This window comes from Nelumbo lutea, chromosome 1, assembly GCF_056320005.1.
Source record: "Nelumbo lutea isolate HS-2025 chromosome 1, American lotus-T2T, whole genome shotgun sequence".
Lineage (NCBI taxonomy): Eukaryota > Viridiplantae > Streptophyta > Magnoliopsida > Proteales > Nelumbonaceae > Nelumbo > Nelumbo lutea.
In genome coordinates, this window is record NC_142684.1 from 180,001,168 (window position 1) to 180,015,461 (window position 14,294).

At 38.3% G+C, this 14,294-nt stretch overlaps 1 protein-coding gene across 1 annotated transcript; it reads left to right on the forward strand.

The window, feature by feature from the left end:
* The first annotated feature begins 1,236 nt into the window (after positions 1–1,236).
* Positions 1,237–13,589, forward strand: SHM3 (serine hydroxymethyltransferase 3). The gene is made up of 12 exons (XM_088961125.1): positions 1,237–1,804; positions 2,585–2,837; positions 10,046–10,241; positions 10,363–10,537; positions 10,619–10,736; positions 10,834–10,946; positions 11,067–11,189; positions 11,787–11,891; positions 12,041–12,127; positions 12,264–12,371; positions 12,907–12,979; positions 13,077–13,589. The coding sequence occupies exons 2-12, from the start codon at positions 2,621–2,623 to the stop codon at positions 13,349–13,351; spliced, it is 1,590 nt and encodes a 529-aa protein (XP_088817251.1). The 5' UTR covers positions 1,237–1,804; positions 2,585–2,620; the 3' UTR covers positions 13,352–13,589.
* The last annotated feature ends 705 nt before the right edge of the window (positions 13,590–14,294 follow it).

Genomic DNA, 14,294 nt, shown 5'->3' on the forward strand with positions numbered 1-14,294 from the left:
GTTAGGGATATTTATTTTATGATAAGAACTCCCTAATAAACTTCGACGAATACCAGCTGATTGGTTAATTATCGCATGCTTTTATAATATGGGTTGAAGTTGATTGGTTAACGGTTTTTTAGAATAGCCTTTTTGGTATCACATAGTTGGATTTTTTATTGCAATTAGCAATATGTATGTTCTTTGCATCTAACAATTTTAATATATTTTTAATTTTTTCTACAATTTCTTTTTTATATTTTTGTGTATAAAAATAAGTGTTATTTTATCACATTTGTTTTGTTTAATGCAATGAAATATGATATTAGAGATGTGTTTAACTGTTTTTTGTATTTTATTTCTCTTATTTAATCATGACATAAAGGGTTGATACATTTTATTCAAAAGGTTGAACTGTTGACCCGCCACCAAAGAAAACAAATCCATTTTTTACTTGGTTTTAAATTTTGTATTTTATTTCCATCATCAAAAGAAATAGTTATTCTTTATTTATACTTATTTTTATATGATTAATATAAAATTCTAATATATTTGTATATATGCTTTGGTTTTTAAATATATATTTTCAGAAAATATATTCTAAAATATTATATATAATATTTGCACTTTTGAGTTCATGTGCATTGTGCTTGGGGTTGGTTGAAACCCAAACCAACCAAAATTGGCTCAAATTGACTAGGTCAGGTTTATTTAATAGAGGGTCGGTTTCGACTTGATCCATAGGTAACCCGACCAGATTGGGTTAGTTGAAAAAACACTAGTAAACCAACCCACCCCGACTCATGAACATTCCTATTAAACAATAATCAACATGATAAACAATTTTTAAAAACCGAAGGCTAACCTGCTTTTGCCTTTGGGTCATAGCCCATAGGCCACTGGTTCAACTATCAAGGTTAAATGAGTCAAACTGCTCTACGTCAACACTAAATGTATGTATATAAAAATACATATTTTATCAAAAAATAATATAATTATCTTTTATATGTATTATAGTTATATTTTACATATAATATTTGTATTATATATGTATTATATTACACTTATTTATGTTTATGAATAGTCTCGAGAATATTTCTAAAATTTTTTGAGAATAAAACTTACCCCTCTATATTTAAATTTATTGATAAAAGATAAGGAAAAATATGATAGTTGGTTATGTTGAAAATATGTCATTTTAAGATATCATTCAATTCTCTCTCATTAAATCCAACATTTAAGTTATTAATCTTCTTCGTTGCCGAATTGCCGATCACCGTCGCCGTCGCCCATAGAATCTCTCTCGTCGCCGAACTCTCGCAACGGTCCTCTCTCAGACTCAATCTCTCTGTTACATACCCACCTAAGCTTACACTGATACACTCCATTTCGTCGGGGATTCGGGTCTCCGACGGGGAATTCATCCCCGTTGGAGTTGGGGATGGAGGGGGGATTCTTTTCCTCGCCGGGGATCGAGGTCGGGGATGGGGGGTTATTTGGGGTCGGGCTCGGAATCCCCGCCCCGAACCCGCATCATTGCCATTCCTCAATAAGGGTTTAAGGGTATTAATATCTTCTTTAGGTTTTACGATCGACCGCGTCCGGTGCCTAATGGTTTGTGGAGGCGTGGGGCTATCTGGTGTCAATCAATCAATAGGTAGGGCCTTTACCATAGTACTACGCCATTACCCATGTAAAATCTCTATACTCGTCTCTTTCGTCTTTCGCCGGAAAACCCATTACGCTAGTTCTTAGACCAAGTTTTCAACATCGAAGAAGGTGAAGACGGTCTTTCGCCAGAAACTTCTCTTCCTCCAATAACCGGGTACACTCATCTCTTGCTTCTCTTCTACTTTGCGTTGAAACACAGAAACAAGGGTTCTGCCCCTACTTCATCTTTCTTTTTCTTCTGTTCATGAATAAGGTGGGAGCAGGGGTTCCTCCCTATCTCCCTCTCTTTGTGTTCATGTGCTCTGAGAGCTGCTTCTATGCCCGGCAACCTTTTTTATTCTTCTACTGTTGTTGCAGCGTCTGTTTATATTCTTTATTTTATTTTTCTTATTCTCGTTGTCTCGAGTTATTCTGTGGACGCCACAAGAAAATAATATCTTTCCATTGTAGTTTCCATTTATATTTTTCTCAGCACAACTCCACCATCCAAAATGGAGCTCTTTGTGCTTGTTAATAAATTATTGGAATGAAGTTGTTTCAGTTTTATAACAAAATGAACTCCTTTGCAGATTTACCTTGCAACCTGCACGAACCCATTTCAGGTCACAATGGTTTTGGATTAAATACTATGTGAAACCAAAATGATGTTGTTCCATTTAATGTAGCACTCAAACAGGATTGTTTGTCTTTGTTATATCAACACATTAATTTGGTTAAATAGTTAAGTGGCGTTATATAGAAACTGTGTAGTATTAATGGACTTGAATGAATGTATGCGATTAAATGTTTTAATATAATACGGTGCTTAGTTGCAGTGGTGAAGGGTGCCTGGTTAGCATCACTACCATTAACTACCCTGTGGAAAATGCATTTTCAGCTCTATTATATGATTATATCATACCCATTATCTCATTTGGCTAATTTGCATATACAGAAAGGCAACAGGTGCATATACAATAAATAAGTGAAGATGCATGCTTGTAACGGAGCTGCAGTAACTGGTGCTGTTCACCAGCCCACTTGGGCTAAAGGCTCGTCTGTTCCTCCCAAGGTGTCTTTTTGTGGTGGATTTACTTACCAGGTTAGATTCAATTCAGCCAATCCGTGCAAAGCTTCTTATATTCAAGGAAGCTTGGTGACCGGGAAGCCATCATCTTCTGTTTCCGCCCCTTTGTCCGGAATTGGAGGTAGGCATCTTTTTTAATATCTTTTACGGATGTTCATTACTTAGTTTTTTCATATTTGTGTAGTTAGTTTTATATCATATTTTTTCTGGTTAAGTTTGAAGGAAATGTTTTTGTTGCTATCGAGTTGTATGGGTTAAATGTTGCATAGTTGACATTCTAATAATCATGATTGTTAACTAATTCATTAAAGAGTGTTAGGTTTCAACTTAATTATTCAATGGTTATATGTTTCAATCCTTTGAAATATTTTAATGATATATCTATTTGGTGATATTGTGTGAGAAACCTTGATGTGCTATATGTACAACTCCTGTGACAAGCCCCAGTCACTGTTTTTAGATCCCCCTCGCCCCCCCCAAAAAAAAAGAAAAAGAAAAGAAAAAGAAAAGAAAAGAAAGAACGTTAGATATGGAAGTGCTATATGAACCAGTTCTAGAATGTAAATTTTAAAGCTGACTTGCATGGGGAAACTCTATAAAGTTGAACTGAAAATCCAGCAAATTAAAAAGATGACTTGATATGCTGAATACCCTTAAATCATTGAAGCTCAAAGTAGAAGGAACTGACACTCAGAAAACTGAAATGGATGAATTACTCTGCTCAAAATGGTGCTATGTTTATGGTTGTCAAGATATAAGGGAAAGGCTACGTGACAGATGCGTCTACTTAGACATTGCCTAGGTAACAAACAACAAGTATCCACATTTAAAAAACAACAATGTTTTTCACTAAGCAACAATAGGTTTGACATCATAACTGTTTTCTTTGCCTATGGGATGGTGAATCTGCTGAACATATTCTAATTAACTGCCAGATTACTAGATAGGCTTGGAGCTTCTTTCTAAATATTGTTGGTCTGAGTTTTTCTGCTTCGAAGTGTATCTCAGACTTTATTTGGCAATGTCAAAGCTTTGGTTTTAGCAAGAGAGGAAAAAGCTTACTGGGATAATTCATGCTGTTTTGTGGGGTGTTTGGGAAGAAAGAAAGATTTGAATCTTTGAGAAAAAGAGCAGAACTACTGAAAACTTGATTGCCCATAGGCCATATCTTCTTTTATTGTAACTTGTGTAGCGTGAATGCTGAAATCTTCAAAGGAACTTCCTTAAATGACTTACTGAGGAATGTAACCAATTTGCTCTACTCTTCTCCTTGCACTATGACAGTCCTGTTGGTTTATCCCTCCACCCAAGAGAGGGATTGGTCGGCATCGGTGGTGTGATCAAGGAGAAGGTTGGTAAAATCTGCCAGGCCTTCAGTGGTCCAATAGGGACAGCAAATTCTACTAAGGCCAAATTCCTGTCAGCCCTTACAGGGATTCAAATTGCTAAAGTCTTGGGCCTTACATGCTTAGCCATTGAAGGTGACTTGGCAAACACAATCAATTAGTTCGGGGAGAAAGATGGGGGCCCTTGGAAGCTGCCCCATTATCTGGCCGAGGTCAGAGACCTTTTGACTGGTATGGATGCAAGGCTCACCTGGATTCCAAGAGAACAGGACTCACTTGCAGAGAGCCTTGCAAAATCAGGGACCATTATAGTGATTCTACTCTTCCTTTGTAACTGAGTTAGTCTCCTTTATTTTCTGTTCTGTACATCTCCTCATATGCCTCTTCTGACATATTGAATATGGTGATCAATTTCGTACCTATCTACAAGGAAGGAAGTCAGGTTGCTGACTAATTTTACCTAATCTTGGACATGAAATCAGGAAATGATTCATTCAGTGTTAAACCTTGTCAAACAATAAATGATGTTTAGGGTTGTTCTACCCCATTTAGTCTCCTAATTTTCCTCCTCATGTGCCATATAATTTAGTACCTAGACTCTAAATCATCAAATCTCTAGCAAGAAATACTATATCAACTTAAGAAAACATCATGTAAAGAAAGAAAAATAAAGATTAAAAGTTAATTAAAGAAAGAAAGATGGCCAAGAAAGTAGTTCAGAATCATATTTTGAAGGCTCCTCAAGCATTGGAAGTGTGGAACTTAAAAAAAAAAACAAATCACTTAGTGTTGATGAGAGCTTACACACCGAGCTTTTATTTTTGGAAAATGATGACTTGGAACTTACAGACTCAGCACAGAAGAAGCCCTCTCAAATTCTCTCTTTACCTAAGGAAATGGAGATTACCGCAACTATTATAAAGGAGAGGTAGGGGATACCGGTTCCCAAATATGCTCCCAATTCACTAGGGCAGCCCAGCAATGATAGAAGACTAGAGGAATAAGACACATCTCGGTCACCGATCACAGAGTGATTGATCAAGGGACAACTCCTAAGGGCAGATTCTTATGCAAGGACTAAAACAACATTCGTTGAACACAATGGGAACCCGCAGTCACCTCTTTTGGAAGGATTAGCCGTGACTTTGCCCCCTCGTGTTGTTTCTCCAGCGTCATTGCCCACTTCTCACAACCTTTTTTATAATTTTGTCAATTCGTTTTTTTGGTACTGATGTGGATTCTATGCCTAGAACAGGTACCTTTGCAGCTCAACTTGAAGCAGCAGCCATGGATGGAGAGTATTTAATTGGGGATAGGGAGGGCAAAGAACAAGAGGAAGAGGTGTGGAAAAGAAAATTCTAGGAAGAGGAGTTAGAGAAGATTTGGGGTCGGATCTGTATGTATTTGGAGGAGTACAAGAAAAAGAGGAAGCAGTAAAAAAGTATGAAGCTCAAGAAGGTCCAGTAAAGACAGGGGGTTCAAAGTAGCAAAAAGGTTGGAAACGAATCAATCTTGGAAAAGCTACAGAAGGAGGAATTAGAGAGGATTTGGGGTTAGATTTGTGCTCTCCTTGAGGAGTATAGGCAAATAGAGGAAACTTTGGAGGAAAGCCAAGGAATTTTGGAGAGGCGAAACATAACAAAAGCAGACTTAAGCAGATTTGGAACAATTAACAACCGAAGGAAGAAAAAAAGATTAGAGGTGGAAAGTTTGATATCAGATTAGAAGGAGATTTGGAATATAGTGGAAGAGGGGAGAGAAGGAAAGCCTCCAAATAGGGGCCTGATCTTAAAGGGGGATGCCAAATCTTTTATCTCCATGAAAATCATCAGTTGGAATGTGAGGGGGCTGGGGAGTGCTAGGAAAAGAAGGCTAATTAAGGACCTCATTAATTAGTTGAAATAGCTGAAATTGATAGAAGATGGGCAAGAAGCATATGGAAATTTAGAGGAATAAGTTGGGTTTCAGCACCTTCTTGGGGGGCTTCGGGAGGTAATTGCCACTTTTTGAAGAGATGATGCTATGGAGGTATTGGAGGAGCTATTAGGTAATTTTTCAATGTTGTTAAAATTCAAGATGGTAGAGGATGGGTTTACTTGGGCACTAACTAATGTGTATGGACCAAGCAATTACAGAGAAAGGAATGAATTTTGGGAAGAACTTTATGGGTTCAAGGGCTTTGGGATGGTCCATGTCCAAATTAAATAGGTTCCTTTTCAATGAAAGCTGGGAAAACAAGTGTGCAGATTTAATAACAAGAGCTCTATCTAGAGTTACATCTGACCATTGCCCCATTGGCTTAGGATAGGAGACTTTTAGGCAAGGATCCCGACCCTTTAGGTTTGAGAACATGTGGCTGACTCACCTGGATTTCGTGAAGAAGGTTGAAGAATGATGGAGAGAAGATCTAAAAGGGGTGAAGTGGAAAGGGGTAAGATTTCACAAAACACTAAAAAGATTGAGAGCACATGTGAAGGATTGGAATAGGGAGCATTTTGGGAAAATAGAAGAAATGAAGTCCTCTTTGATGACCCAAATAGAAGAATTGGATGCGGAGGAATTACAAAGAGTCATAAACGCTGGGGAAAGATATCGGAGATGGAAACTGAAAAAAGAGTTAGATGAAGTCATTTTGAGAGAAGATATTTCTTGGAGGCAACAGTCTAGATGTAAGTGGCTCAAAGAAGGAGATGGGAACACTAAATTTTTTCATGAACTAGCCAATGGAAGGAGAAGGAAAAACCTAGTATCCAATCTGGAAGTTGATGGATTAGTCCTTGATTCTCAAGGGGGGATAACCAATTGTTTTGTTGACCATTTCAAATCCATCTTAAGGTGACCACTGGGACCTAGAGTGGAGTTGGAAGGTGTGACTTGGTAGAAAGGCTTCCAGAAGAGAGTAGAAGTTGGTTGGAAAGGAATTTTGAGGAAGAAATTAGACAATTTGTTCTCTTCGTAAACAGATCTAAAGCACTAGGGCCAGGCGGATTTACAATGGCTTTCTTTCAAGATTATTGGGACATAGTCAAAGAAGATTTGATTGATGTTTTCAAGGAATTTGAGGATAATTTAGTGATTAATCATGGAATTAATGCTACATTTTTAGCCTTAATTCCCAAGAAGAAAGAGGCCAAGCATCCAAAGGACTTTATACCTATTAGTTTGGTGACTAGTGTATACAAGATTGTTGATAAGGTCTTATCTTTGAGGATAAAAAATGTGCTTCATTGTCTTATTAGCCAAGCCCAAGGAGCTTTTGTTCAGGGGAGACATAGTAAATCGGATTCTAATAGCAAATGAATGTGTGGAGGAGATCGAGTCGTCAAGGTTATGTTTGTAAACTAGATCTTGAAAAGGCCTATGACCTAGTGGATTGGGGTTTCTTATTACTCGTGCTAAGGAAGTGTGGGTTTGGGGATAGATGGTGCAAATGGATAAATGGTTGCCTTTCCTCTTGCCATTACTCCATCCTAGTCAATGGGGTAGTTAATGGTTTTTTTCCTAGCTAGTAGGGGTCTGAGACAAGGTGTTCCCATGTCACCTTTCCTATTCACTCTAGTTGCCGACACTTTTAATTGACTCCTCTTAGAAGTGGATAGGGCCGAGTCTTTAAGAGGGTGGAGAATAGGTAGAGATAGAGTTTTAGTTACCCATCTTCAATTTGTAGATGACATGATAATCTTTTTGTGAATGTTGTGATCTAATGGAGGTAAGGAATCTAAAGGATTTAATTCACTTTGAGAGGGCCTCAAATTTGAAGATAAATTTTGAGAAGAGCTGTGTTGTGGGAATAAATTTGAACAGAGAGGAGATGGAGTCTATAGCAACCTCTTTAGAATGCACTTGGTCTCAGTGGTGGGTAGAGTTTGATGAGGGACTTCTTATGGGAACCTGGGAAGAGAAAAAATATCACTTGATTAGGTGGGAGGTGGTGAGTTGAAGCAAAAAAGGAGGCCTAGGCTTAGGGAATGTAGTGAATAAGAATGAAGCTCTTTTAGGTAAATGGCTTTGGAGGTGGCCCTTGGAGAGGGAGAGGTTGTAGCATGAAGTAGTGAAGAGTATCCATGACTGTTTTGAATCAGGTTGGGACGCAGGGGTATCCCGAAGGGCTTTGCTCACAACACCCTGAAAGACTATTTCTAGCATTCTCCCCAAATTCCTCGGGTTAGTAAGGTATGATGTTTGTTTTGGAAACTCCATTCTTTTTTGGGAAGATTTTTGGGTGAGCACTCAACCCCTAAAAAACCGTTTCCCTTCTCTCCATTCCATCTCTCTCTTTAAAAGGAAACCCATTTCATGGTTCCTTTCCCCCTTGGTGTTCTCCCTTTGGCTTTAAATTGGGATTTTGGGTTTCGAAGAGGGTTAAGGGATGAAGAATTTTCTTGTGTTTCAATGCTCTTATTGCTTCTAGACTCGATGTGTTTGAACCCCCCCAACCCGTATAAAAAGGTTTGATCTCTAACCATCTTTGGCTCCTTCACTTGTGCATCTTTCTTTAAATCCCTTTGCTCCAACCCCCTAAAATAGCAGTGTTCTGTTGGGAAGCCTATTATGGTAAGATCAATACTGTGGAAAATTTGCAAAAGAAGAAACCTTATGTGTTTGTCCCCAAATTGGTGCTTTATGTGTAAAGTGAAGGGTGAGGACTGTAACCATTTGTTGATATCATGCTCTTTTGCTGCCAATAGTTGGAACTGGGTTGTTCCATTATTTGGGAGGAGAGAAATGCTAGAATATTTCAAGAAAAAGAAAGAAATCTTGCTGAAGTCAAGGAGTGCGTAATGACAAAGACAGCCTCGTGGTTGAAATCTTCACACTTGTTGGTGGGTTACCCCTTTGATGACTTGAGGAGAAATTTGGCAGCAGTGGCTTCTATAGTCTCCACAAAGAACAAACCACAAGTTGAACGGAAACCCCATTGGATGGAGTGGTAAAATTGAATTTTGATGGTAGCTGATAAGGTAACCTAGGCCCATCCGGAATAGGAGGGATTCTGAGAGACAAAGACAGCAGCATGTTGTCTTTATTTTCAGGATCAGTGGTGTTGGTGATTCTATAAGGGCTGAGAAGGGCCGAGATACTAGTAGTGGTACAAGGTATATAGATGGCCAGTCAACTTGGAGTGAACAATTTGATAGTAGAAACAGCTTGTTGGTATTACATGGATCCGTTAAAGAAAGTTAAATGGCTGACAATAAATATGACAGTTAGGGTTCAGTTGGTTAGTAGATCAGCAAATGCAATGGCTGATTCTTTGGTCAAGCAAGGGGTATCGAGGGGAGATCTGTTTTGGGCTACCTTGTAATTGTGTTTCTGGCTTGTGTATGTTTAGTGTTTATGTTTCAGTCCTTGGGGGGGAGGTAACACCTCGTGCCTCCTCCTAGGCTGACTGTACTTTCTTTATTTGAATTAATAAAACTACTCACTTGTCAAAAAAAAAAAAGGAAAGATGGCCCAGGAATGAACTAGTAATTCTTATACAGTCTTGAGTGTCATGATCAAATATCTATAGGGGAAAATAGTACCCATGGAAATGGAAATATGCCATGAAAATATTAGGGAATTTGTGGACATTTTAAACCATGGTCAAAGTAGATATATCCAGGATTGGATGCTTTCTATCTTTGGCACCTCATCCTAAAAGTGTTTAGGAGGGTAAGGTTTTCTTTTTCTTTTTATGTCACTAATCAATAATCTTTGACCCCTCTTTGCTTCTCGATGTATAATTATTCTGTTCTTGGTTCTTTTAATTGTTAGTCAAATTTGCATAATTATTTACTGGTTTATATCTAGTAGTTTGGAAGTACTCAGTAGTCAGTACTACTGTACTAGTAGTTTGCAGTTGCAATATGAAATAAGTATTGTCTTTGTATGTGTATAAAATTAATAAATGATGATTCGTTTGTTTTATTTACAATGATGACTGTTACCACTAATTAAGAATGGGCTACTCTTACATGTAATTACATGGTATGTTACCTAGGTAATGGAAGTAGTTTTGTAGACTCTGGCTTGACTGAAGCAGATCCAGAAGTGCGTGCAATAATTGACAAGGAAAAACAACGGCAATTTAAAAGTTTAGAACTTATTGCTTCCGAAAATTTTACGTCCCGAGCAGTGATGGAAGCTGTTGGTTCTTGCCTTACAAACAAGTACTCTGAAGGCCTGCCTGGTAAAAGGTAAACCTTTCCAATGAACTGTTTGTTTGACATTGTTGTTTTCTATTTCTTCTTTTTTGGCCATTTCTTTCCTTTTTTTAATCCTGGTATGCTCTTAATAATCAATATGAATATTTCTTAGGTATTATGGTGGCAATGAATACATTGATGAGTTAGAGTCTCTCTGCCAGCAAAGGGCTTTATCAGCATTTCACTTAGATGGGGAAAAATGGGGTGTAAATGTTCAGCCTTTGTCTGGATCTCCTGCTAATTTTGAGGTCTACACCGCACTTCTTAGTCCACATGACCGAATAATGGTAAGTTAACCCTTATTAATATTGATACACATTTTATTTTTTTGCACGGGAACCATATTAATTTGTATACATGACTGCTAGGGGTTGGACCTACCACATGGGGGGCACTTATCTCATGGGTTCATGACTCCTAAAAGGCGGGTATCAGGCACATCGATTTATTTTGAGTCCATGCCCTACCGGCTTGATGAATCTACGGGTGTGCATTTGTTTCTTTAGATCCTCTGAATATAAGTTAAGCAATCTATTAAGACTGTTTTGCATTGGTTGTTTATTTTAAGTTTGTTTACAAGCAGGCTTTGTTGATTATGATATGCTTGAGAAAACAGCTATTCTATTTCGGCCAAAGCTCATTATTGCTGGTGCTAGTGCATATCCACGAGATTTTGATTATCCTCGTATGAGGAAGGTATGGGTCAAATGTAGTTTTTCTGGTTGTAAATTGGTACTCTTCTATGTTAAGATTTCATGGTTCCCTCTCTCGTGAATCTTCACATCTAAATCATTGTCATTTGCTTTACTTTGGAAGATAGCAGATGTTGTTGGTGCTTTTCTCATGATGGATATGGCTCACATAAGTGGACTTGTTGCCGCTTCTGTGGTTGGTAACCCTTTTGAATATTGTGATGTTGTAACTACGACAACACACAAGGTATGCATCTAGCCATTCATTTATTTGTTGTGAATGGTTTACCAAAATGCTACATTTTCATGGGCCCTTTTATTGTGAATGGTTCTTCACTCTGTGAATGTGTATTTTGAAAGTCTCTACATGAAGTTGATGCCTTTTCATTTTACCTTCCATGGTTTAGCATGCATCTGATATGATGCTTTTCAGGATGGGTAATGTTTATGTGAAATCGTAAGCAATAAAATATGTTAAATCTCTTGATCCTCATCATCCCTACCAAAAGCTTGGGGCAACTTCTCTGATTTCCTTCTAATGGGAACTCCATAAGTCCATAGTCAACAAAAAAATCAAGTCCCCAGTATTATCTTCTGCTTTACACCACTAGCCCAATCTACAACTGAGATTAACTTCAGATTCTGTGTTAAGCTTGAGCCATTATTTTGTATCCATTTTTACGGTCATGTGTTTGCTCCATGTTCTGAGATTGCAATATGAGGTACTCTACACTTGAAAGTTGTATTTTGAAGTTTATCAATTTTCTGGATGAAGTTCTATCTGTTCTCTTCACTTTGCTCTATAATGCTGTATGACCTATTAAATCAAGAGAATTCATTTCAGTCCCTACGAGGGCCCAGAGGAGGCATGATCTTCTTCAGGAAGGATCCTGTTCTTGGAGTAGACTTAGAATCTGCCATTAATAATGCTGTTTTCCCAGGTTTACAGGTATGTTAGAGTAGAAAGTGTAGGGACTCTGTCTGTGATATCACATTTGAATTGGCTCCATATTTCATTATTTAGATTTTCATTCATTTCCATTAAAGTTCTAATGCCCTAAACTGATTGAAATGCAATGCAATGAATTTTCTTCACAGGGAGGTCCTCATAACCACACCATTGGTGGTTTGGCAGTGTGTTTGAAGTATGCTCAATCTCCCGATTTTAAAGCTTATCAGGAACAGGTATCTCACTTTCTTTGCATCTTGAAGAGAATCACCTAGATATTTCTCAGTCCTCCAGCTAAATTTATTTGCTTTTTCCCAATTGAAGCTTCTTTAGATATCTTATCTTAAAAGAGCGTGGTGACTGTCTTCGCAGGTGGTATCTAACTGTAAAGCTCTAGCAAGCCGATTAATTGAATTGGGATACAAGCTGGTTTCTGGTGGGAGTGACAATCATCTGATTCTGGTGGATCTCAGACCACTGGTAAAGTTATCAGTATTATCTACTCGTTCTTGTACATCTAAAACACAACTAAATCTCTACATGTTTGCAGCATTCTAGTGCAGAAAGTTTGCAGTTTCAAACCTCTCCCCCTGCAAATTAAATTTGTGACACTTTTTTTGGCAATAGTACCACAATTTATACATGGGTGACCTTTTAGAGAGCTTGATATTACGATTGTTTGATTTGACACATACCCCCAACCAAAAAAAAAAGGATCTGGATACAACGATACATAGAGTTGGGTTTCCCAGAGCTTTACTTTTGAACAGGAATGAGTAGTATGCTATAATGCAATGTCACCTTGGCGTACATGCGGACCAGATGTACCTCTATTTAATACAATACATTACTTTTTCAGGAGTGCAATGTCACCAAGATCGTATGAAAATTCAATAATCTTTGTTTTTTCTTGCATTCTCAAGATCTTGCCCATAGGCAAAGAATCAAAATGTGGTCTAAAAATCATTTTTCTTGTAAGCATTTTTTAGTGAATAAATACTGTTTCATACTACAGGGTATTGACGGTGCTAGAGTTGAAAAAATATTAGACTTGGCTGCCATAACTCTTAACAAGAACTCAGTGCCTGGTAACTCTCTCTCTCTCTCTCTCTCTCTCTCTCTCTCTCTGTTTGTGTGTGTTGTGCGACTCTACTTATATTTGCTTTCTAATTTTGGATTACCAAGGTGATAAGAGCGCACTGGTCCCTGGTGGCATTCGCATTGGTACACCTGCTATGACTACTAGAGGATTCACAGAGAAGGAATTCTTGGCAACTGCAGACTTTATCCATGAAGGAGTGCAGATCGCACTTGAAGCAAAACGTTCTGTGACAGGGTCAAAGCTTCAGGATTTCCTGAAGTTTGTTAGCTCTCCAGGTTTCTTGCTGAAGGACCGTGTGTTGGATTTACAAAGGAGAGTTGAATCTATGAGCACCCAATTTCCTCTGCCTGGACTATAAATCATATTTCCCTTTATGTCGTCTTTCTTTGGAAGCCCAGGTTTTAAAGAATCCCCATTGATTCTCAGGTTGCAAATGGCTCTGTTGAATTCGAAAGGTTACCTCTGATCAAAACATGTGTATTATGTGATGTGATGAAAAAACCGTAAATTGTCCAGGTGGCACAGAATGATAAGTTGGTACTCCTTTGAGATTTTTGAAAAACACTAATTTGTGCAATTTACCTACTTTATCAAAATTAAGGACTTATTTGTATTTCTGAAAGGGATTATAGCAGTTAAGGGCAAATTTTGGCCCTTAATATCAATAAAAGTAACATTAAAAATAATTAAAAATATGTTTAATTTTTTTAAAATAATATCAATTAAAGGCAAAAACACTGTTCATCATCTTCCTTTTGCAATCTATTCACCGGTGTCGTCGTTGCCTCCAGCAATGCCTTTTCTGCTTCCGCCTTTGGCAATGTTGCCGGAGGTGGTGGCGGCGGCACTGGTGGTCATTCTTTTGCCCAACGCCCTACTTCTGCCCACTTCCGCCTTTGTCTCTGATAACATTGTCAGAGGTGGGCAGAGACAAAGACGACAGCGGCAGTGTTGGTGGTCATTCCTCTACCCTATGCCACCACTTCTGCCCACCAGCATTGTTGTCACTTCTACCTCCATCCACCTCCGGCAATGTTGTTGGAGACAGGTGGAGATGGGCGGTAGTGGCGGCGTTGGGCAGAGTAATGACCGCCACTGCCGCCTCTGCTTCTTCCCACCTTTGGCAATGTTGTTAGATGCGGCGGCAGTCAAAGGATTGCAAGAGGAAGAAGATGAATAGTGTTTTTATATATTATTTTTAAGAGAAAATTACCGATAGATATCTTGTAGTTTAGGCTGAGTGCCAATTTAGTACCTAAACTTTAAAACGCAATAATCTAATACCCGAATTTTCGTTCTAC

Excerpts from the sequence above, each read along its gene's own strand:
- SHM3 (XM_088961125.1), top strand. The coding sequence starts at position 2,621 with ATGCATGCTTGTAACGGAGCTGCAGTAACTGGTGCTGTTCACCAGCCC. Across the intron at positions 10,242-10,362 it reads GAAGGCCTGCCTGGTAAAAG|GTATTATGGTGGCAATGAAT; the intron begins GTAAACCTTTCC and ends AATATTTCTTAG. Across the intron at positions 12,372-12,906 it reads TGGTGGATCTCAGACCACTG|GGTATTGACGGTGCTAGAGT; the intron begins GTAAAGTTATCA and ends TTCATACTACAG.